Source organism: Argiope bruennichi, chromosome X1 (genome assembly GCF_947563725.1).
Source record: "Argiope bruennichi chromosome X1, qqArgBrue1.1, whole genome shotgun sequence".
In the NCBI taxonomy this organism is placed as follows: Eukaryota; Metazoa; Arthropoda; class Arachnida; order Araneae; family Araneidae; genus Argiope; species Argiope bruennichi.
The window spans coordinates 131,851,933-131,876,971 of NC_079162.1; the positions used below are offsets into that span (position 1 = coordinate 131,851,933).

Here is a 25,039-nt window from a genome sequence, read left to right on the forward strand (position 1 = left end):
ACTTAAATTAATACTATTGAAAAATAAACTAAAAATTGTTTCTAAAACGCCCAATATTTTTTAATTATTTAAAAATTATCAAAATCAGGGGATATCAGCTTGGATCAAAGTATAGCCATTTGATTACATTAGCTGGAAGAATAAATAAACTGAGGAAGTATTTCTGTAGATTATAGAAACAAATATTTTGTGGAAATTAATATTTGTACAAAGATTCTAGAAACAAATATTTATATACATAATTGTTTTATTGCTTTGCATTTTATTATCATACCGAGAAGATTACACTTATCAGAAACTGAACGCTGAAAAATATTGACACTTATCAGAAACTTAAAGGTGTTGGTTACAGTAGTCCAGAAATTGCATGAAAAATTAATAGATCGGAAACTGTAGATAACCGCTTTCTCATTAATCCTGATATTTAAGGCACAAAATAGCAAGCAGGAAAGTAAAAGATAATTTTTTCTGGGAAAGACAGTCAGATCCAGAGACACCTCCTTTTAGTAGAAAATGTCTTTAGAGCAAATAAAAGATCAGACCAGCTGAATAATAACACACATATTATATACAATCTTAATGCTGTGTATAAATCTTAATGCTGTGAAAGTAGAAAATCTCTGCTTTCTAAACGACGCATTAGTTTATATTTAACTTTTTGCACTCGGAAAAGTAATTCGATGCATAATTGTTCACCTAATGCAAAGACTTGTTTATTGCTCCGAAAAATAAATATATATAATTGTTTCAAGTTTTCGTACTACTCTGCAGGCATTTTTAACAATCACAATTAAATAAATAAATAAAAAGTCAGAATGTTGGACCGTCTTGAATGGAGTGTGAGAGTCACCATCAGAGTGCAGAGGGTTAAATTTGTCTCGGAAATCATTAATAATTGCCACTCATTAAAGTGATATTTTCGGATGAAAAAAACTTTAATTTAAATGAGCTTGATGGATATTTTAATTATTTAATTTGAATAAAAAATTATCATTTTTTTTTCAAAACGCCAAGTAGGATGGCAATCTGACATGGTTGGGAGCACATTTGTAGCTGGTAATGCCACTGAAATCGTTTTTGTCGGAAACAAAATGAACTCACTGTTATGTTAGGACGTGGTAACAATTAGTTTGTTGCCGGTTGTTTCTCCAATTACATTAGGATGTTGAAAATTTTAACAGGATAATGTACCTGCTCCTGTGTTCTAAAATTCTGCACGAAGGAGAATGACATAAAATCTCTTCAATGGCAATCATCGTTAAGTCTGATTTAATCCATTAAAAAATCTTTGGAGGCATTTTCAAAATGCTTTCAATTATGGGAAGCCTGATAGAAGCAATTCCGATCTACAAATCGAAATAAAAATTGCAAAAACATCGTTGATCCGAATATTTATCAATGTTCTTTGAACCAATGATTAATACAAGTAACAGAAAAAAGCCCACCGTATTTATTAAATAATAAATCATATTGACTCTATGCTTTTTTCCCAATTTCAAATGTATGGTAGTTTCTTAAATTCTGTAAGTAAATATTGTAAAATATACGTGCACATGTATTTTACTATAATTTCTTGATATGAGGCATCCGTACATTTCATTAAAATGTTTACATATTTCAAGTCTTAGGTTAATTATTTTTTTGACGTTATACTTTTTTCCACAGTTGTATAGTTTTTAATATAAAATTAATAATTTTAACAAATTAAGTTTTTAAAATTTATAATAATTGAACTAATTGTAACTTTTTTAGTTTTAAAATATATTTTACATCACTGTAAAGAATTTAGAGATAAAAAAGATTACTTCAAAATAATTTTTACAAATTTTTAAATGAACAAAACAGGAAACAAAATAAATCAGTTATCTGCATATAAATTTTTATGTACGTACCTTGACAATTTAGCTTATGCAAACTGAAGAAGCCTCTTTAAATGAATCTACCATAATTATTTAGTTTAAAGTGATCATTAATAAATTATTTCAGAGTTTTAACAAGCAGCTTGTTGATCGACAAAACAATAAAATATCTTATGTAGTATATTGCTTTTTTACTGATCTGATATCTACTAACAAAAAGTTGTAGCATTGGGTTCTATAGACATTGACAGTTGAGCATTAAGATATTAAATGTTGAAGTGATATAACTTGATAGCTGAATGTCTTTTAAAATAATTTATCATGAATGGAAATATACTTTATTATTTATCATAAATGGAAATGTATTTTATTATTTAAAAGTTTTCCCTTTTGTAGGAAGTTGATCTTGCGATTGGGGATCTAACCATCACTCAAGAAAGGGAAGAATTTGTTGATTTCACCATGCCTTTTATGAATCTCGGAATAAGCATTCTTTTTAAAAAGCCCACCAAGAGCAATCCAAAATTATTTTCATTCTTGGCGCCTTTTTCTTTTGAAGTGTGGGTTTATATGGCCACAGCCTACTTAGGAGTTAGTTTGCTACTCTTCGTACTGGCCCGATTTTCTCCATACGAATGGGTGAGCCCTCATCCATGTAATCCTAAAACAGAATACTTAGAAAACACTTTTTCTCTACTCAACAGTTTTTGGTTCACCATTGGTTCTTTGATGCAACAAGGATCCGATATAGCTCCCAGGTAAACTTTGACTTTTGATGCAATTATTTTTAACAAAACATGAATGTCAAAATGACGCACTTTAAAAATTAGAAACTTATATCTGAACAATAGGAACTGATAAGGATTTATCCTTCTTAGATATTAAGCTCTAATTTTAATATTTTTTACTATCCTACAAAATATCTCCATCCTTTTGAATTCCAGTAAGCCTAATCTACCACATTAACTATAACAGAAATTTTATGTGGAAGTTTCAGGTAGTGTTATTCGAATAGTGATCGAGTTAATCGAATTTTCGGCAATGTAGCCACTTTGAGATTTTAATACTATGCTTAATACATAGATGAATGATAACTTTACAAATAGTGCAATGAAATTATTTGATTATTCAACTGTATTTATTTTTAGAATAATGATATGTAAATGTGAGTATAAGCAACATGCTGAAAATCCTTTAACATAAAAAGAATCAATGAAATCTAAAATTTTACAAATTTTGAATTTAGCGAATAGATATTTAATTTATACACATGCAAAGGAAACATAATTAAAGCAAAATGTTATTGAATTATTCAATCTGAAATATGATCAAAGAGTATGGAGACTCAAATTATATGGCTAAAGCATGCAGAATAAAGATAGATATTTACTTCGAACCTTCCATGTCTGAATTAAAGTGACTCTTAATTCTCACCACTTCTGTGCAGTAGAGCTTTGAGAAATACATATACTGTGCTGACGACAACGTTGTTATGGCAGGATAAATTTGATGAATTCCCTGAAAATTGTGCAGCTAATGTCGGTCTTCTCTTTGGCCAACCTGGAGTAGTTTCGACCCGAACTTCGTAAATACATGCCTCCTATGAAGATATTTAGTCAGAATGAACTGAATTTTACCATAGCTATTTCTGTGCTTTTCAGATAACTGACGAAAAGTGAATTGTAAATTTCCATGTACATTTTGGATGCTTCGACGTTTGTAAACCTTTTGAAAGTCGCAGTTCTTAATATTTTCATGTTAGAAACATTTGAATAAATTAAAAATTCTTGCGCATGTCATAACAATTTTTCCCATTCTTTCTCCAATTATGAATTAATTTCATCGCAAGTGTTTGATGCAAATTTACTGTCTAACTATCTATGGCATAAAACTGAAATGACTGTGTAATGCACACATTTTTCAAAGCTCTTCTATACGAAAGCGTTTGGATCTATGGCTTTGTAACTTTAGGCGCTTTTGTGGGAGGAGTTAAGTTCAATATCTGAGAATCGTCTCCATTCTACGTGTTTTGACTTGAGAATATGGCAATAGCGCTTTCAGACCTAGTGCCCGGCATACCAAACATCATCTTTGAACAACTGTTATTTATTCAATAATGGATAAAATTACATGCTATTTTTTAGTCTCCTTTCATAATATTTCGCCATATAACCCATGAATTAAATTTCAATAAAGTACATTAACCAGAACGGGCTCTACATCGGGCCACTTTAACTATACCCACCCTGTACTTTAATGTAAAGTCAGTTAAAAATGTAATTTGTCAATCATTTCGATCAAATACATACTTCCTGTGATGTATTAAATTTGCTTTCTTTTTGAAGGGCTACTTCAACACGAACGGTTGCTGCCTTGTGGTGGTTTTTCACTCTAATCATGATTTCATCCTACACAGCAAATTTGGCTGCATTTTTGACAGCTGAACGAATGAAAAGTCCCATTGAAAGTGCAGATGACTTAGCGAAACAATCAGAAATACAGTACGGATGCGTAGAAAGAGGATCTACTCGATCATTTTTTGAGGTTTGATGGATTTTTTTCTCCTCTAATTCTTTGTTTTCTTCGCGTACAAGAGAATTCATCTGATCAGCTAATGTGTATGCCAACGCTTAATTTTAAGTCAAACTTTTTCCGAATAGAAATTTCAGAAATAAACGTTTAGTGAAGAATGGAATTTTGATTAGCCAGTTTTCCAATTATAATTAACAAATCTATATCTGATAACACTACTTCCATATAGTGATATCACTTCTACAATGACGCATTTTAATAACACAGTTGCGATGTAACAGAATAAAAAATAGTGATACTCTCACCCCGATGCCCCTCCTATTCCATACGGTTTCAAAACAACTTGCAGTGATTTTAGTATTTTATCTATCGGCTGAATGTAAAATGAATTGAAAAAAAGACATATTCTTTTTTTACAGGGTGGCCGTTAAATAACTTTCCCTGTTTGGCGGTCTCTACAGCTAAAACGAATCAACGAAGTGAAACCACATTTCATATACAGGCAGTGGAAGGCATTGGAAGATAATTTCCACAGATTTAAAAAAAAAAAATAGTATTAATAGTTGACGATAGGAGAAATATTGGCGCTGCTGTCACGTACGAACGAGGACATTTGCATATCGAGATGGATTATGTAAAATTTCTAGTGCGTGCGTGACAGCAGCGCCATTCATTCCTTGTAAAAAGAAAAGAGCAAACGATCGCTTAGCAGTTCGTTCTTGTGTGCTGAATATCGGCCCTACCTTATCTCAGCATGCTTACTGGTAAAACTGTTGTACACTAGATAGTGTATTGCTGTGGCTGCTCTTAAGCAAACCTGCATGTCTTGAAATAGAACATAAGACGGGCTGTTATGAACATGGAAACTAACTGTTTACAAGCAGCAGTGAAGAACTTCAAATACGTATGCAAAATGTTGTACACAGGGAAGGTCATCATATTGAAAATGTTGCACGGTATCCAGTGCAACATTTTCAATATGATGTTATTGATGAATAAAAGATTATTTTCTGTGAGTTTCATGAATTCATTCATAACTGTGCTCCCACAGCGCCAGTAATTCCCCTTTCGGCAACTTTTGGTACTAATTATTTTTCTGCGGATTTCATCTTCCCATGCTTTCCACATTCTGTATAAGAAACGTGGCTTCATTTCATTCATTCGTTTTAGTTGTAGATGCCGCCGAACAGGGAAAGTTATTTTATGGCCATCGTGTACAAATACCGCATACATAACTACAGCAACAAGCAAGGTTTTTTTTATAAATCTATGAATAAAAGTTATTCGAACTATAATTTATGAAAACACCAGATTCTAAATAAACCGTAACTAAGTCAAATAATAATAAAAAGAGGATACAGCTTACTAAGTCTGTCCTTAGAATCATATCTAATATTGCGAATAATTGTTTTTAAAAAGTATTGAAAGTAAATGGAGAACCACTCTGAAATACATTTACATCTGAAATATTTTCTACATATTTATCTAACATGACACTTCGACTGTTGTGAACGTTAGTCTTAAGATGACAGTATACGCAGAAGTAAAATTAACAGCATGAAACTGATAGAAAAATCCATGTAAAACTTTAATACGGTTAAAACCTGTTTTTATGCGGTCCTTTTTTATGCGATTTTATTTTTGTGAGATTTTTCAACAGCGTTGACACCACTGTAATGTTTTCTATCAGCATAAATATACAAGTACACTTCAAGACTCTATGTTCCTTTGTTTTAAACAGTCTCCCGACAATAAACACTCAATTATTTTCGCTCGATGTGCTAGCAGCGGATGCTTCTAAAATAAATAATTGTAGCAAAAAAAGTGAAAAGAAAGACAATTCCATTAAAAACAAAAATTCTAATATTAAATAGACTAGCAGAAGGCAGCTGCTAAAATTTAAATTAGGTGAATGCACTATAAGAGTTATGCAAAAACGTGCTAGTAAAATAAATGAATCTATTGATAGTGGAACAAACGAAAGCAGTAGAAGAGCATCATATTCAAGAAATATTGTAATAGAAAAGACGGAAAAGGCTCTCGTGTTTTGGATTACGATGAGTAGATGTGAATTACGTAATGTGCATTTTAAAAACTTCTCCGTGAATACGATGAGAAGTTAAATGTTTTTAAAATGTTTCCATGCGTAATTTAATTATTTATTTTATTAGGATGCACTTTCTCACGTATTTCGTAAATAATTGACGTGTTTTCCAAGTGGAACATTTTTATGCTGTCCCTGTCCGTAGCATAAAAAAAAAAAATCTGTAGTATGTCGTACAAAAGTGTTTATTATATGCAATAATTTATGAAATTTACGAATATTTCTTTGTGCGGTTCCTTTTAAGCGGTCCTTATCTACCGCATAAAAACAGGTTTTACTGCATATCACATAACACAGTTTACCACATTCATACAGCTTTCATTTGTGCCGATAAATTAATCCGCACACAGCACTAAAATTTACAAATCTTAAAAATTCTGTTGAACGGGTTCAACTTTTTTACTTATTAAAAAACTTTGGTGATATGCACCATTTCTGGAACATTATTAAAAAATTTTCCTGTTCCATTCCATTGTGGGACAGAAGTAATGATTTTCTTCGCATGAAATGTAACGATCCATCTTATTTTTTGTTTAGTCTTCTCAGTTGCAACCTTACAAAAGAATGTGGTCAGTAATGCAATCAGCTCAACCGAATGTATTTACTAAAGACAACCCTGAAGGCATTGAAAGAGTGAGAAAGGGAAACTATGCTTTTCTTATGGAATCGACCACCATTGAATATTACACTGAAAGAGATTGCGATTTGACTCAGATAGGAGGCTTACTCGATTCGAAAGGGTATGGGATAGCAACGCCACCTGGTAAGTACTCGTAGAGTTACTTCATTTTGGAACTTTATTAAAGCAAAATTGTTGGGTCGCTGGAAATGAAATGCGTAGAATTATCTTAAAAATTGACACGAAGCAAATATTTTAATTTTATAAAGGAGATGCTTTTCGTAAAAATTTATGTCATGTCAAAACTTATAAGAATCGGTTTCTTTGTTATTAATAACTCCAAATTTATATGCATATGATAATAATATATAAAATGAAAGATGCTGTGATTATAATTATAAAAAATTTAATACAAAAACAACAGTATGTATGACATTTTTTTACATGAATGTTATTTCTACCTGCATTTTGATATTATTTTTCTTTCCTTAAGCTTTTTTTTTATATATTAGATGTGCAATTTATCGGGTTAATTTTCAATCATTTGTCCCATTATCAAGGATTATCAAGTAAATACCTTGAGGAGCATAAAGAGAAACTTTAACGTGACACGTTAACAAGTAATCCAAATTCTGAAAATATAAGAAAAACAGTATACCTATGTGAAATCTAATACCGAAACCAAATGTCGCAATTTCAGTTTTAATATTTATCACTTGAGAGAATTCTCTTACTATCTGCATAGTTCCTTTTTTTTTTTTTTTTTTTTTTCATGGTGGTAGTTTTTTCTTCAGATTACTGTGGTTAGAGATAAAACAAATGGTAATAAACGATAAAGGAAATTGCCGATATTAAAAAATAATATATTTGGAATAATATCTTTTTTATACCTTTGAAACAATTAAAAACCAGCAATTCGCCGGATGAATATCCGCTGTTTACCTAGCTGTTTCATATAAATAGCATTTAGACCTATTTAGAATCCTAATATATAAATAGCGATTAGAGAATTTGAAAATATTTATAATAAATGATATTATCGAATAAAAACTATTTTATTTAATTCACATTTAAGATTTCGAACATTTAAAGTGCTTTAAAAGATAAACAACAGCATTCAAAGAGTTTAAGTAGTAAGAACTTCTGACGAAGAATTTAATTTTAGTTATCTTAATATTCCTATTGAATGCAATACTAGAGCTATGTGCAAGCGAAGTTGTAATTTCGAACATGTTCAGATGACGACGAAGGTGCCTGCGATATCATTTCCTCTTACACACGACTCATACAGCCTCATACATTGTTCTTTGAGGAATTTAGTTGCGAGTTTGGGGCCCTCTGACCATGAAGTTGGGGCGAGACCACTAAGCCACTGTGGTACATAAAATTGTAAGGAAATGATTTTAATATTTTAATAAGCGAAAAATCTAATTACTCCAGGATAGCAAACATTTGATTCAGAAATATGTTTAAATATATAAAATAGAACAGACTTGAGTTAGAAATGAGATGTTATTAAAACATAAACCTGTTAAAATCTGTTTTATTCTTTATTCCTTTTGTACCATCCAGTTTCTTTAACAAACCCTCAAGTTACTTTAAAAAAAACTGATTGGACATTTAACTAGCGAAAGAAATGCAGTTTATGTGTCCCAATGAAGCGTTTAACACAAGTATCAAGCTTTCCCCAACAGTTTTGGATTTTCTCAACATTGAAATTCAAAAGTCTGTGATTTTATATTACTATATTTTCTTACATTACTCTTTACTGAATGCGGTTTTAAACACTTTTATTTAACTTGTTTCATATTTGTAACGATTTAATTTTGTATATGATTTTCTCCTACTTCTTGATGGACTGGAGTTTTGAAATTTTTTGTCAGACAATATATTGGTGATGGAAATGACATTGTTTTAATATTTAAAGTTTAATTGTCAGTTTATAGATATATTAAATTAAATTTTGATTATGTGCAGAGTTCATTATTTGGTAATAATTTGAGAAAAACTGATCCCAAAATCCATAATAAATTTTATAATTAATTATGAAGTAGCACATGGTTCTATTAAATGCAAAATGCAGAAAACTTGTCAGCCGTAGAGTTATAAGGTAACCTAGAAATGCATTTCATATTAGTATATCAATGGAAGGAAAATTATTCATTAAAATTAATAGAAAATTGAATGTTTCCAAGCTTGAAAATTTTAAGCATTAGGATACCATTGAGAATATTTTAGCTAGCTTTTCTTATTTATTCATGAATTTATATTTTAAATTTTATATAAATGATACTCATAAGCTCATAGTTTCATACAAAATAAATTCTAACCTTGAATGAGATCTTCATATCTTAGCTTTTTCATTCGGGTGTAGTTATACAATAAGGGGCCATTTCCAAATGAACATACTGAGATACAGAATTTAAAAAAAAATCAATGCTAAATTCGATTGTTCCATTCCAAGTTGTTGTGTGTGGGTGTTTTCAAAGAACTGCAATTAGATAATATACAAGGCGTATGCGGAAAGTAAGTACCGTTTCATTGCACCGCCTCCACAACGCTGCAATCGGCGTTCCGCGTATGAGCACTCGTCTTCCTTGTTCACTGGCTTTTAACTTACGCCACTTTGGTTGCTCTATGTTGTGTTTTCAGGTTGCTGTACTCTTTTAAAATCTTTAAGACAATGACTGATCCCATCGACTGTCATATTCGTGCTGTCATTCGATTTTTGAACGCAAGGGACGTGAAACCGACTGAAATCTATCGTGAAGTTAAAGATGTTGTTTATGGTGAAAACACCATAAGTGATGCAATGATGAAAAAGTGGGCTAGAATGTTTAATGAAAGTCGAACAAATGTCCTCTATGAGGCTCGGATTGGTTGGCCTTCTGTTGCCAACGATGATCTGGTAAGGAAAGTGGATGAAAAAATCCATGAGAATAGACGTTTTACAATAGCGACGCTTTCAGACGAATTTCCGCACATTTCACGTACTGTTTTGAACGAAATTGTGACAGACCGCTTAGGTTATCACATGGTGTGTTCGCAATGGGTTGGTGGGAAGTTTGTATGAAATAGGTATGGAAAAGCTGGTAACCCGCTGCAACAAGTGTTTAAACATTGATGAAAACTTTGTAGAAAAATAGTGCTAAAAAAATATACTCTTTGATATAAAAATAAAATTGGCTTGAAAAAAATTTTTCTATTTTTTTTCTTTCAAAACAGTATTTACTTTCCGAATATGCCTCGTACACGACTAGTGAATACGAAAACCATGAATTGGTAACCATGGTCATCCCTGAATTGTGTAACTACGCCTGCATATTGTACATTTTTTTATGCTGAAACATAACATAAACGTTTTACAAATTAGGTTCCCCATACCGGGCTTTGATTTCCAGCGAAATTTTGAGACTTCAAGAAGAAGGCTTCCTTCATGTACTAAAAGATAAATGGTGGAAATCAGAAACCAAGTGCAAAGATGAAACTAAAAAGAAAACGTCGTCTGCCAGTGAATTAGATTTGCCAAACGTCGGTGGCGTGTTTGTAGTTCTGCTTGCCGGACTCGGAATGGCTGCTATTGTAGCTGTTTTTGAATTCATCTGGAGAACGAAAAAAATACCTCGGGATGAGCGAGTAAGTTTCATTTGTTTACTTTAGGAAGACACGCATGGCATTAAATAAACTGTCATGTGGATTCCAACTTGGCGTTAATCAAATATTACACATTGTATTGGATTGATTTTTTAGAATGTAAAATGAAACATTTAAAAAGATGTTTCGGATGTAGAGTGTTCTAAAATGGGTTATTTATTATTTCTTATTTATTACTAAAAAGAAGACGTCGTCTGCCAGTCAATTAGATTTGCCAAACGTCGGTGGCTTGTTTGTAGTTCTGCTAGCCGGACTCGGAATGGCTGCTTATGTAGCTCTTATTGAATTCATCTGGAGAACGAAAAACATACCTCGGGATGAACGAGTAGGTTTCATTTGTTTATTTTAGGAAGACACGCATGACATTGAATAAATTGTCATGTGGATTCCAAATTGGCTTTAATCAAATATTACTCATTGTAGTGGATTGCGTTTATAGAATATGAAATGAAACATTTAAAAAGATGTTTCGGATGTAGAATGTTCTAAAATAGGTTATTTATTATTCGCATTACCATGAAAATCTTCTGAAATCGAAAGACTTTTCTTACATCCTTTTTTTTATGTATTTAGTTGAGACAAAACATGCTATGAAATACAGTCCTTATACAAATCCTTAAAATATTAGAATAATTTCGTTCATTAAGATAATATTTTAAATAGCTGTATGTTAACACAAGTCTGAAGATGAAAGCGAACGGAAAAATGATAGCATTAATACACAAGAATTATGACGTATCAGAAGCATTTTTTTTCTCTTTATAAATCCAAATTTTCATTTAAAATTTACGATTGCGCTAGATATATCAAGACATTTTCATTTTTAAAGTTCATGACGTTAAAAACGAAATACAAATTTAATCTTTATTTTCATATCTTCAAAATGTTCAGTTTATAATAGAATGTCATGAGCTGTAGGCTAGTTGCATTTAATTTTTGTTCTTAATACATAAAAAATATCAAAAGCTTTTATCCTATAACTGACATTGATTTCTTCTTAATATATGGAGGCACTTAGGGTAAAAAGTAGATCAAATTATCTTCTGTTATTCATTTAAATGAAGATATAGATAATAAAAATTTATTAGTTAAGAATATAGTATATTTGCTTTTGTGTATAAATTATAAAAAGGATGTACTTCAATAGAAGCCATCTCTAAGAAATGTGTTGTTAGGAAAAATTGTTATTAATAGGGAAATTTTTTATTAATATTGTTTAATCCATATTTTCATAACTATTAATGTAAATGAATTATTTTTTCTTTGATGCAAAGCCTTTCTCTTAGTGATAAGTTATCAAAAGGTAAGACATTTATATAAATATTTTGCTTTTATAAAAAGCTTATTTTTACAAAGTTTAGTAGTCTTAGAATATTTTTATCTTAATGTTTGTATTTTTTAAAATTCCTTAATTGAAAAAAAAAAAAGAATTCTCTTGATCATTTGCAAGAAGCAGAATTAATAGAAAAATAAAAATTGAGTTAAATGCTTTATTTACATGCAATCAAATATCTCTTGCGATAAGAATCCATTGTAGGTGAAATTAAAATGTAAAAATGATCCTTAACTAAAATTGAAAATAATCTATGGAATTTCAATTTTACAGACTTTAATTTAACTTGACTTGTTTTACGTTATTCAGATGGAATTTTGTAATCAATTTTCCATTAATTTCAGAGTTTAAACTTTATATATTCATGCGTACATTCATTCTACAAAACACCATTTAAATATTTTCCACACTTAAAAGTTAGTAATAACTTTAATTTTTAATTTCATACACAAGGAATTAGCTGATATGAATTCCATAATATGATTTTAGCCTTCCATAATATTAACAGTAATGGATTATAAATTAAAGACTTAATGTGGAAAATAATCAAAATAAAAAAACACACCTTTTAATCCAGTAATTTAAGAGCTTTTATAAAAATATTTTTACAGTAGAATTCTTTTATAAAAGTTGAAGGTAATCAGTTAATAACTATTCTATGTACAGAGTTAAATCTATGAAACATTTTGTACAAATATCTAACTTGACTCTTTCCTAACTGTCTTCATTGCAGAGGATGGTACTCCTGGAAATGCTACACGAGTTGCAAGACATCTGCAAATGTCGGGGCTCCAGTCGTCCAGCCCCAAACTATTTGGACGGGGACTTCTCTCCTGGTAGCACGGACAATGGATTCGTGATGCATTCAGCGACCAGCTTCAACACTGTCTCCAGCCAGGACTTCCTGTCATGACTTCCGGTCCAGTTGACTCTTTTATCATTAGTAGAAATCATAGACGGAACCCTGATGACGTTTTTAAATTCGTGTACAATCCTCTCCCACCAGTATCAAAAACCTTCCATCATTCGCAAAATATCAACTGTCATTTTTATCATTTATATTTTTATACTTTTGTTTAGATTCGTCACTTTTTTTCCTTCTTTTTCTCATATTTTCTATTCATATGACCACTGAAAGTCAGCTGCAAACTCATTACTGTTTGTTTCATTAGTGGAGAATCATCATCTCTTCTAAATACAAAATACTAACTACCACATTTTGTGCAGGCTTCCAAACAACAGAAATTATGGAACTGAAAACTGTTTATGAAGTATGTTTTTCAGTTTTCACCTTTTTTGAAAACTTGGACATGCAACGGTTCGTGTAGGATTTCAATCCGAAACTTTGTATAATACATGAATATAAAACTGTACTTTAGAAAATAAAATTTTGTGAATGTTTGTACTTCAGAACTCCTTTATCAAAATCATCTCAGCTCAAATACAAATAACTATTTTTTATTCTACATTTCCCTAAATGACATCTGACACATACAGGAAAGTTCACACCACCTGAAAATGACCGTTTACCTAATGATATTTTTAATTAAAAGACCAAACACAAAAACCTAATGTAATTAGAAGACAATATCGTCCATCGCCAAGGCAACAGTAAGAAATCTAATACATAAAAAAAAACCTTCATTTTTTTTTTCTCGTGTTAGCCTTTAGTGCTTTAAGCCGGATATTCAGGATCACTTCGTGCAAATCCAATGTAGTAATGGCACATCAAATTAATTTTCATTATGAAAAACTGGTTGGAATTGGCTTTGTGTAGTCTGAAAGCTTAGATATCTAACCCGTTTTAATTTCCTAAGAATTGATTACGTATTAAATGGAATGGGAGCTTACTGAATGTGAACTGGGAAGGCAAAGTGTGGATGTATGAATTCATCAAGGGATTGGAGTGAAACTGGAGTGGAATGCTCGTGAATAATTGATCTAAATGGATAGACGAAAAAATAAAATGGCCTGGCGTGGAACGAACGCGAATGACCAGCTTTAGATCATCACTACAACAGTAACTTTTTAAAAAAATGTTTCAATGAATCCTCAGGTTAAAGTCTCAATGTTTCGTCTATGAACAGAAACTCTGCCTTCAGCCACCATCAAGCGTTGCGAAGCGATGTTTATATAAAATTGATATAAACAAAATGAAAATATTTATAGTAAAATTGTTACCTGTTACTGAATAGAAACCTTCATTCAAACGCTGGCTCAGTCAATACAACTCTATTAAGTGTTTTAAAAAATTAAACCCATCGCTGATTTCTATGTTTTAACAGATGGATAACAAGGTTCTAAGACAATTATCCTGAAAATCAAGCTAAAATCTTCCAAAGTAGAGTTGCTCTGTATTTTCAAAGGAAGCATTTTTCACTTCAACTGGTTTTTATGATTATTAGCAATAAATCTCAGGGACCAACTACGAGTAGTTATGAATAAGTACTCACATCATTTTGTACAAAATGATAAAAAAAATGCAATTCACGACAACGGAAGTATTGCAAATTTATTACTTTTCGGCATGGTTACCCTTCTATTGAGGCATTTGTCCTAGTTCTGGATCAGTTTGAAAATCCTGGTCTCATAGAACGCCGTCAGCCCATATGAGATCGTCTGATCGATGAAAAACCTCTTCATGGGTTTAAATAAACAAAAATTTGAGAATGAAAATTCCAGGAGAGGCGGTATGGAGGGTGCTGCAAAACTTCCCAGCCGAATCCCTGCAGGTTTCACTCCTTTCGAGCTAAGCGGCAAATATTTGGGAACACAGGAATTGATCTTTTTCATTTAATCCATACGTAGAATTCATCTTTGGTGCTTTGCGTTTGTTTATTAAATGTTATGTTGTCTCTATTATACCAAAATAACTTATTGATGCAGAATATTTGTATAAGTTTGTTGCATTTGATCTCAAATGGCTGTATGTGATTTGCGATTTTTGAAAATATATGCCACTTGTAGCTTCACTTGTTACATCAAAATTCCATACATTTTGCTGTGTGGGGTTTTTCGCTCCAGACTTTTTGATATAATAGAGATGATATGTAGCCATTTCGATTAGCATCAAGAGTAAGTGATATAATTAAAGATGTTACATCGAATATGTTATTTTTCCTAAAATCTATGCCGGTTAAGGTATCCGAAAAGTTGAATAGTGCAAATGCTGTTAGAGCATTGGCTGAGCTCGACAAAAACAGAATATACGAATCTAGGTGGCATTCACTGCCAAACACAAAAATTGACAGAAAAAAAATAAAATGACTAAAAAAGGGAAATTATTTATTGTTGAGGAGGAAGAAGGTATAACCTATAAATATGGTGATTTTTAAGTATGTACTCACATAATTTATTATTAAAACATGTTAATATATACTTTAACTGACTTTTTCTCAAAATTGACTTTTTTCTTATTTTTTGCTCACTTTAAATCAAATAACTCAAAATATAATTATCATATTACTATAATATTTGGCGGACTTTGATTTTAGACTATTTTCTAGAGGATGAGCTAAAAGAATTTAGATTGAGTTAACATTTTTTTAATTTACAGCCTATTGTTTGAACAATAATGTCATAAATTTACTAAAACTTTCATGATAAATACTTCGGCTGGTTCTAAAATTTTCATTTATTATTATAACCATACGATTGTAGTTAATTCCTTAGAGAAAACTATGTAGTTTATTTTGGTATAAGTTTTGTTCGGTTGAGAGTAATAGTTCTTGGTTTAGCCAATTTGAATTTTTTAAAGAATTTGCATAAATTTATGCTATTAAATGCCAATTTTCAAAAAGTTTTAATGTTTATTTCAAACATCCTGACATCCTTTTACTAATTTTGAATAGCCTGAAACCCAGAAATATGGTTAAAGTATGTTTACACCATGATTTTTAAAAAAGGTGCTCCACACGTGTTCGGATACCTTTTAAAATAATTAAAGCAATTGCAATCTTTTTTTTTTTTAATTTTATGTTCAGATAGACAAGACGTTCTTTCTATTTTTGTCATTACTATAATCTATTTTATTTATCAGTCACAATTTTCATTCATAGAGTTATGAGAAATTCGTCATAGCTTACTTTATAACTAGTAAAATATTAAGCACTGCATCATGCAAAGTATTATTAGTGCTAATTGCAGTCTACAGGAAAGCTACAATTAACATTTATAACACTCAGTAATTGGATAATTTGAACTGAAATTCCGTAGTATACAGGGGAAATGTTTGAAAAGTTATAAAGAACTAACTAAACATGACATCACTATAAAATATAATATAATGTTTTGTTTTTGCTTTGATAAATGATACATTTATTTTATAATTAATTTTACTATTTAATAGGTGGCAAGCAGTATGACACTATAATGTTATATAAATATAATGTTGAAATCATGTTATAAAATTTAGTTTATCGAAATATGTATTGAAAATCATTCAAAGGGAGACTACTTTCTCAAAAAATATATTTATATTTAAAAAATTATTTTTTTAAAATAAAATATTTATATTTTTTTGTGTTATTATATTTTTTTTGGCATTATTTTTCAGATTTCAGATACATTTGAAAAGGTATAAAAATTCCATCAAATATCAGGTTTCCACATCAATTTTATAGTTAATTGTACACATAAATATAATTATTTTTTAAAACTTGCATAATAGTATCTATAACTTGTATAAATAAACATAAATATTTAAGTTATGAACATTTTCATTTAATTACAATAATTTTCGAAATCTATTTATTCTTGATATATGTAAGAAAGAGCGAAACATGCATATTTGTCAGTCGAACAATTTTATGTCGTACAAGAAACAAAAAAAAAAAGGAATTGATAAAAGTTATGTTTAAATCAACTTTGAAAAATTGATTATAAGAGTCAGAGAAGAATTGTATGGTAATAAAATTGATATCACTATAAAATCCTTTTTTAATTTTAAAGTGGTGTAAAAATAATATTTATACGATGATTTGTTCAGAAGTCATGTCAGAGAAAGCCTAAAACATTTTTACTCCCATTTCATCCCTCTTAGAAGGGCATAGAAACGTTTTAATAGCTCACTTAATCCTTCTTGGTGCTAAGAAATACATGACGTAATTTCGTTAGAATCTGTCAAAGGATATGGAATTGTATGAAATAAACAAAGGAATATTCAATATACAAGGTGATCGATAAAGTCCTTTATGCCTTTTAAATTCAATATGGCGTCTTGCATAGCCAGGGAAGTAACTTGTACCTGTAGTAAAGTGATTATGCTAAATTTATTCAGACACTAGAGGCCAAATAACGAAGTTACACACACACATACAAAAAAAAAAAAAAAAAAAAAAAAGAGATCGGTCAAAAAATTCAGTTAGAAAAATTAATAAGTTATAAATTCTATGTCATACAAAAACATAGAGGAAAGGTTCATGGAAATATCTGTAAAATTTACGGCGATGTTTGAGATTAAAATTATGAACTTGAAATTCTGTGAATTGAAAAAATGTTCGTCGTAAAATTAAAAAATATCACAACCCCCACCTCGAATGGGATTTCCAGATTCTTTAAAAATTATTTTTGTTTACTTTCTTCATTACTTAAATTCCACTTCGCCGTTTTTCAATTTTAGACAAACCCTTTTTTCAAATTCCGCAATGTTCTTAATTTTAATCTTAAATATTTCCTAGAGTTCTGCAGATAACTTCATGAAACTTTTTCCTGCACTTCTATTATTTATTTCCTGCACTTTATTATTTTATTTATTTTTTATTATTACATACATTTTTCATCATGTACTTTTATAGATTTATAATACTTTTTTGTTAACCATGCTAATATAAAATACATATTAATAATATTCCTAATGCCATACTTTGAATGGTAATGGCTTTTGAAAGGATTTAACACTTAACTTTCTCCCGTTATTTTCATTATTTATCGAAATTTTTCAGCTTCTAAAGAAATACAAAAATCCTTTTAAAATTATGTCAAATAGTCGAAAAATCAAATCTAATAAAACCAGATGATGATTTCCTCTGCACGTTCGCTGCAATGATTCATGTCTGCGATTTTTAGCACTATCTAATAAGACGTTTACTTCTTTTTTTTATCATTTAATTATTGAGGGGAAAAGAACATTTAATTGGACAGCATATGTGAATCATAGGCGATTCACATGGCGAATAGTGCGCTGAAACAAGAAGATATAAGCTAAATATAGGCATATTCTACTCTCATCAATTTCTACACAGAATAAGAAACTTTTACTGTCAGCCAAATATAAGTGATACGGCAGTCAACGTGTTAACTCATTCGCATATAATGATATGTCTGACTTGCGCATAGAATCACAGAATTTTTTTAATTCATAATTAATAATAGAAATTAACTGGACTCGCATAGGAACAACCTCCTAATTAGAACATGTTCTTTATGTACTTATATAGGAGACTGAATAAAGCCGTCAGTTAAATGTTACAAAATTCTAGACATCTCCTGCAGAACGATAATTTAAATATAGACTTTTCAGAAAATGTATTTAACTTTCTATGGCAAATGATAAATGTCATTTGAAGTGCAAAGTAAAAATTTAAGAACTTAAATGATCCTACTTTTATATTTACTTGTTACTTTGAAAATAAAAGCTTGAACTAATGGAATCATCAATAACTTTCTGCAAGTCTTCATTCCTGTGAGGAATGGATAATCAAATAAATAAAGAAGCAATTTCCTTGGCAGCTTTCGGGTTAGGATAGCTAGTCATATTAACTTCCCGTTTTTAAAGCAACATTAGGGCTATCTTGGGGCGGGCCTCGTAATTTTGAGCATCGGTTAAATGACGAGGACGGCACCTGGACTGGCGCTCTCTCTCCAAACTTCCGTGCTACACCAGTGGCAGGGCCCTTGGACCTGGCTGATTTGGCGTTCACCAGACTCGCTTACACGACGGCCCTTCGGTGGAATCGGGTCTCGAACCTAAAACCCTTCGACTACGGAGCTGAGACCTTATCACTAGGCCACCGCGGTTCCCTAAGTATGAGCCTAACCGTTTTCGGAGTATTGGAATTATGTGTTTTGATTTCATTTACGATAACCATGCACTAGCTTCTACTTAAAGTAAAATCAAATAACTTTTAAATTTTTGACCATTATTCTAACAATATTTCTTGTTAATTAACTTCTATAAGTATTTTAGTATGTTATTATTTGAGCTAGCGTAGTATTTTTCTAGAAATCCCTTCAGTTACAACTCTTGAAAACAATAGAAAAACTGTTGAAGATATTTCATTTCTTTGAATAAACTTTATCCTGAAAATTGAAATAAATTGAAAGGGGATTTGTTCAATCACTGATCATCATTCATATATCATAAGCGCCTGACTATAATAATTAACTTGATCTAAAATCACTTTCAGTCAAAGTCTTTTTATTTGAAAGAAATCACGATTATCAATATAGTATACAAAGTGTATTTTACAAAATCAATTGTTTTCTCAACAAAACTGGCATTATAGTCCTTGAACCCTTGGCAACTCAAACTCTGGTAACTCATTTCATTCTGCATGTTGTTTTCACATTCCCAACATCAAAATGAATTGCCTTTCGAGCCCTGTTTGAATTCCTTTGAGGATATATTAAGCAGCGAAGTATTTGGTATTAAAGAATCTCAGTATAAAATTCTTTTAACGTATTTTTAACGTGGGAAGTATTTTTTTTTTTTTTCATTCATATTAAGAACACTTGGTGCTCACTTATTCAGACTAGCCTTTATCCGCATTCCCTGATTTTAAATGTCGGGAATTCTTTTTACAGATTACCAAAATAACAATTCACTGACTTCAACCGCTTTTAATGGCTTAAGCTGACTTTGAGGGCAGAAAAGTACAGATCTTGACTGGATTGTTGAATTTCTCCACAAAACTAAATCTTCTTTAAACCACTCACTTCACAATATTCAAAAATGATAAACTACTGATTAGTTTTTTTACAATGAAGCATAGTTGAAATGAAATGGAACATAAGCTATGAGTATAATGTAGTAATTTTTATGAAATGTTAATCATGTAAGATTTATCAACACTTCATAGATAAGTAAATAAATTGTTCAAATTAAAGAACTGAAGATCCTTAAAAAATAACTCTCCCTATTAAATTAACCCCATGTCATGGTTCGTGAGAAATGATGGTATATTTAAGTAACAACATGTACACTACAGAAAGCTATCTAGAATACTTTTTTAAAATCTTACAGTAGCATAAATGAAGCTCAAAAAGAAATAGTACCAACCCAAGAAGCGAAGAAAATTAAAGAAGTCCTTGGATACTGATGATTTATGAGTAGTACTTCGTCTTTGGATTTTCTATGCGAATGTCATTCATTAATCATATTTCTTATTTTTAATTTGCTGGTAATTGGTATTAAACTCAGAAATGTAGCTGGATCATTCCAGTTGGATTTTGTTCTTTCAGCAATAAGATGGATGAAGTACATCGCCAAAGATAAATGAAAATATTTTATATTGATTTAAAATGGCTACCAATAGTCCCAGTAATGAGTGTTCTCACATAAAATTATTATTATGTACTAAAATTATTATATGTTTTTGCAATTCTCATTAAAACTGCGTAATAAGCAATCGTTTTGTGTTTGTCACAGTTCTACTTATTCTATATTTTCTTAATTGTTTATTGATATTTTCTAATATGTTTCACATTGATTTCAAATGTTTTGCACACAAAGTGAATACATTCAGCTTATTTTTTAAAAGTGTTTTGAACCTATTTGTGACAGGTCTATGAGCCCAAAATAAAAAAAGTTGTATGGTAGTACCTGTTGAATATCAATGGTGAAAGAATTCATTGTTGTTTACTTCTTCTATTTTATACACACCAAAAAACTAATATATATATATATACAGGGTGTTGCCGAATTCGACCGACAAATTTAGAGGAGTGATTGTAGGCATCAAGAGTATAAAGAATCACCATACAACATGAGGTCCCAAACGACGTTAAATTGGTGAAAATCGCAAAAATATAGAGAATCAGGCACTGTAAAAAATTAATAAAAAAATAACAAATGGTACTTAAACTATGATTTTTTTAAAGTGAAAGCACATTCTTGAAAGTTATTTTCATGCTGGTAACATGTGGATTTGATGATCTAGAGAGTCGTAAATTACTGAAAACGAAAAAGTAGTTTAGAACCCATATTTGCAAAAATATTAAAACTTGATAAAAAAATAAAAACTTGAAAATGTAAGGAATTTTATATTCTATAATTTGATATAAGGGTGTAGTGTGAGAATTGGGAAGTTTTAAAGATATTCAAGAAAAACTAAAATGGGAACTAGAAAATATCGCTGCACCATCAGTGCCGATGTTCACAGAGGGCGCGTTGTCAAATTCGAAAGACAAAGTCAGAGCAAGGATAATAGGCAATTAGGCATTAAGTAGATGAAAAATTACCAGAAAGCATAGGGTCGCAGGTAACGTTTATTAAGTAAAAATCGCAAAACAGACGTCGGAAAGACAATGAGTCTGGCGAAGAGAATGGCCCTATGAATGCGAGGATTAGGAACAATGTAATCGAGAAGAAGCCTTCTCGTATGTAAATTTTTCATACGTTCTAGGAAAATAAAAGCAGCGAGCAAGTATTCTTTTATGAGCGTTTTAGAAATGATGGTCATTATACTTTATTCGCAAACAACAAGTCAGATTTCACGAATGTAACTAAAATGTGCTGGTGCTCCATCATGCATTAACCAAATTTTCTGGCGTACAATTGTCAGCGTTTCCTGAAGTTAATCCGGAGGAACGTGCGACAAGAAAAAGAGGTACTTTTCGCCGCTGTGGCGTTTGAGCAGAAGATAGGGTCCAATTAGAAGACTCTGCCCATATGTTAATATCAAACTTGTGTTGTACGTTCGAGGAGATAGTGATGTGCGTGAGGATCTTCAAATGATGAAATATTCACATTGGGCGTACTGAACACACTTTATCTCGTAAAGCAGGCTTCATCTCACAATAAAACTCCTGCAGAAAAGTGCGCATCTTTCTGTGTGGCATCAAGCATCCAGCGTGCGAACTCCACCCGATTTAAGATTTTCACTGAATAAACGTTACCTGTGACCCTATGTTTTCTGGTAATTTTTCATTTACTTAATGCCTATTATCCTTGCTCTGAATTTGGCTTTCGAATTTGACAACGCCCTCTGTGAACATCGGCACTGATGTTGCAGCGATGTTTTCTAGTTCCCATTTTAGTTCTTTTTGAATAACTTTAAAACTTCCCTGTTCTCACACTACACCCTTATATCAAATTATAGAATATAAAATTCCTTACATTTTCAAGTTTTTATTTTTCATCAAGTTTTAAATTTTTGAAAATATGGGTTCTAAACTACTTTTTCGTTTTTAGTAATTTACGACCCTCTAGATCATCAAATCCACATGTTACCAGCATGAAAATAACTTTCAAGAATGTGCTTTCACTTTAAAAAAATCATAGTTTAAGCACCATTTGTTATTTTTTATTAATTTTTTACAGTGTCTGATTCTCTATATTTTTGCGATTTTCACCAATTAAACGTCTTTTGGGACCTCATGTTGTATGATGATTCTTTATCCTCTTGATGCCTAATATCAACCCTCTGAATTTGTCGGTCGAATTCGGCAACACCCTGTATATATATATATATATATATATATATACAAAAGTATTAGAATCAAGTTAATAGGAAAAACAAAAAATCAAATAAAAATTAAACCAAAAAAAATTATTAAAAAAATATAATATATATATATATATATATATATATATATATATATATATATATATATATATATATATATATATATATATATATATATATATACTATGCTATACTACAAGGATATATGGCATTACACAAGTATCGTTGAAGAAAGTGAATTTGGTCCAAAGCCTAGATTGGAACAATATCGTAACTTTAATTCTATTAAATAGTTGTGCTGTAAAACAGACAACTTATGTTACAACTATATAAATGTGATTTATGAAATTATTTTTTAGAAAAAGCTTTGTTTGGATTGAATAAGGGAACAAGTCCTTACATTTAGATATCAATTGAATGCTTTTAAAAAGACTAATAGTTTTTACATAGTTTTAACAATAAAAAGATGGGAACGGCCAGTTTGATCCCACATTAATTTTAGATGTTGATATTTTCCTTTCTCATTCTTCGATTTTTTATCTGTTCAGTGATTTTTTCCTAATCATTCATAAGAATGTGTAGGACAAAAACTATTTGATTTTGTTCGTTATTATTGCCACTATAAATGCATATACATAGAAAAATGCACCTTGATAATTTTGGCCGATGACAAAAATAGCTCAGGCTATGAAGAGTTTTCTATTCTATTTTAAATTTACATGCACACTCTGTGCCTTTCATTTCACGGGTAATTGAATATGATTTTATTGGAAAGTATATAAATAAATAGAAATAGTGGTAAAACGCACCTGTTGGTCATTTATAACACTTTTTGTGTTTGAAAGCATCTGCTTTATTGGAATGACTACTTATCATTTCTTTTAACGATTTTTATTTTGATTCACTTATTTCTTCACTTATTCGATATATTTTTTCTCTCTAGATGTCACACAGAACCTTTGTGAAAATAAATCTATTGGGAAAAGTTTTCACAGTGTTGCGGAGTTTATGTGAAACTGATTCTAGTTCAGATATGAAATCTTATTAATCTCAAGGTGAATATATTCCTGACGATAACTGTGAGTGAGCTTCAGCCCACGAATACTGATTTCATCTGAAAATTGCAAAACAATATCTTCTCTGAACACAAAAATGAAGAAACTTTATTGATAAACTTCGATATTCTGCATATAAGTTCTTTGCGAGAAACAGATAAAGATGAAGGAGGTTTAAAAGCGAAGTAGAGTAATGGAAAAAATCAAATATATATCTCTCTGTCAAAATGATCAAAATAAGCGAAATTAAGAAGTAGTAATAAGATCCGCATTGTTTCAGAGAAGACTTATACGGTTTTATTCCTGAAGATATTTTAAAAAAGAATCTGCTGTGTATGATTTGGAGTCTATTCTTTAAATAATGACTCGTAACTTATGTAAGAAAATCATGGGATGTTTGCGGTATGATTTCAAGTCTACAGAATTCTAAAGCGTTTGAAAGATCAGTTTATTCTAGTAAAATACAGGATGATCAGGAAATAACAAAAGATGTTTGGAGCCCTGTAGTATATTATGTACTGGACGAAACATAACAAAATTTGGCTACCATACACATTAAAATATGCGGTTTCGATTTAACAAGAAAAAAAAATTAGTACCGAAAAAACGCCGATAGGGAAAATCCTGGCGCTGCGATCGAAAATTGTATTATGTAATTTGCTTATACGGGTACTTTGTGACATGACATCGAAGATAAAAAGAAGGGTTGTGGGAATTTATGTCATTCTGCAATAATTCACTCGTCGATTGCGTTGTCACTACGTGAACGCGCTTTATTAGTAAAGCTGTTTTATCAGCGGGATGAAAATGCCAGTGCTGCTCTTCGTGAATAACGGTTTTTAAAACAGTTACGTAGAGGACCAATGACCGTAACTAACTTATGAAGAATATTGAAAGATTTGAAACAACAGGAATTCTTGGTGTGCAACCAGGCCGAAGACGTAAAGTTATCAAGCAGGAACAAGCTGAAGTTGCAACTGCCGTTATCGATCAGGTGATAGCTAATAAGCAGATTTATCAGCAGTGCACATTCAATATCACGACAAACAGATACCCTGTTCTCGACAATGAAGAAGAAAGCAAGCAGGAACAAGTTGAAGAAGTTGCAACAGCCGTTGTGGTTCAAGCAATAAGTAATAAGCAGGGTACCAGCAGTGCACGTTCAGTATCACGAAAAATAGATAGATATAGTATTATA

At 30.9% G+C, this 25,039-nt stretch overlaps 1 protein-coding gene across 2 annotated transcripts in view; it reads left to right on the forward strand.

Moving 5' to 3' along the window:
- The window catches only part of LOC129958257 (glutamate receptor ionotropic, kainate 2-like), a 71,756-nt gene extending 58,250 nt beyond the window's left edge, over positions 1–13,506 (forward strand). Inside the window, exons 11-16 of one of the 2 annotated variants that reach the window (XM_056070573.1) lie at positions 2,256–2,617; positions 4,205–4,403; positions 7,033–7,258; positions 10,488–10,750; positions 12,043–12,071; positions 12,835–12,922. In XM_056070573.1, the coding sequence (XP_055926548.1) occupies positions 2,256–2,617; positions 4,205–4,403; positions 7,033–7,258; positions 10,488–10,750; positions 12,043–12,054 (1,062 nt within the window). In that variant the 3' untranslated portion in view covers positions 12,055–12,071; positions 12,835–12,922. Of the gene's footprint in view, positions 1–2,255; positions 2,618–4,204; positions 4,404–7,032; positions 7,259–10,487; positions 10,751–12,042; positions 12,072–12,834 lie in introns of both variants that reach the window. The other variant, XM_056070572.1, reaches the window with a different exon arrangement.
- The last annotated feature ends 11,533 nt before the right edge of the window (positions 13,507–25,039 follow it).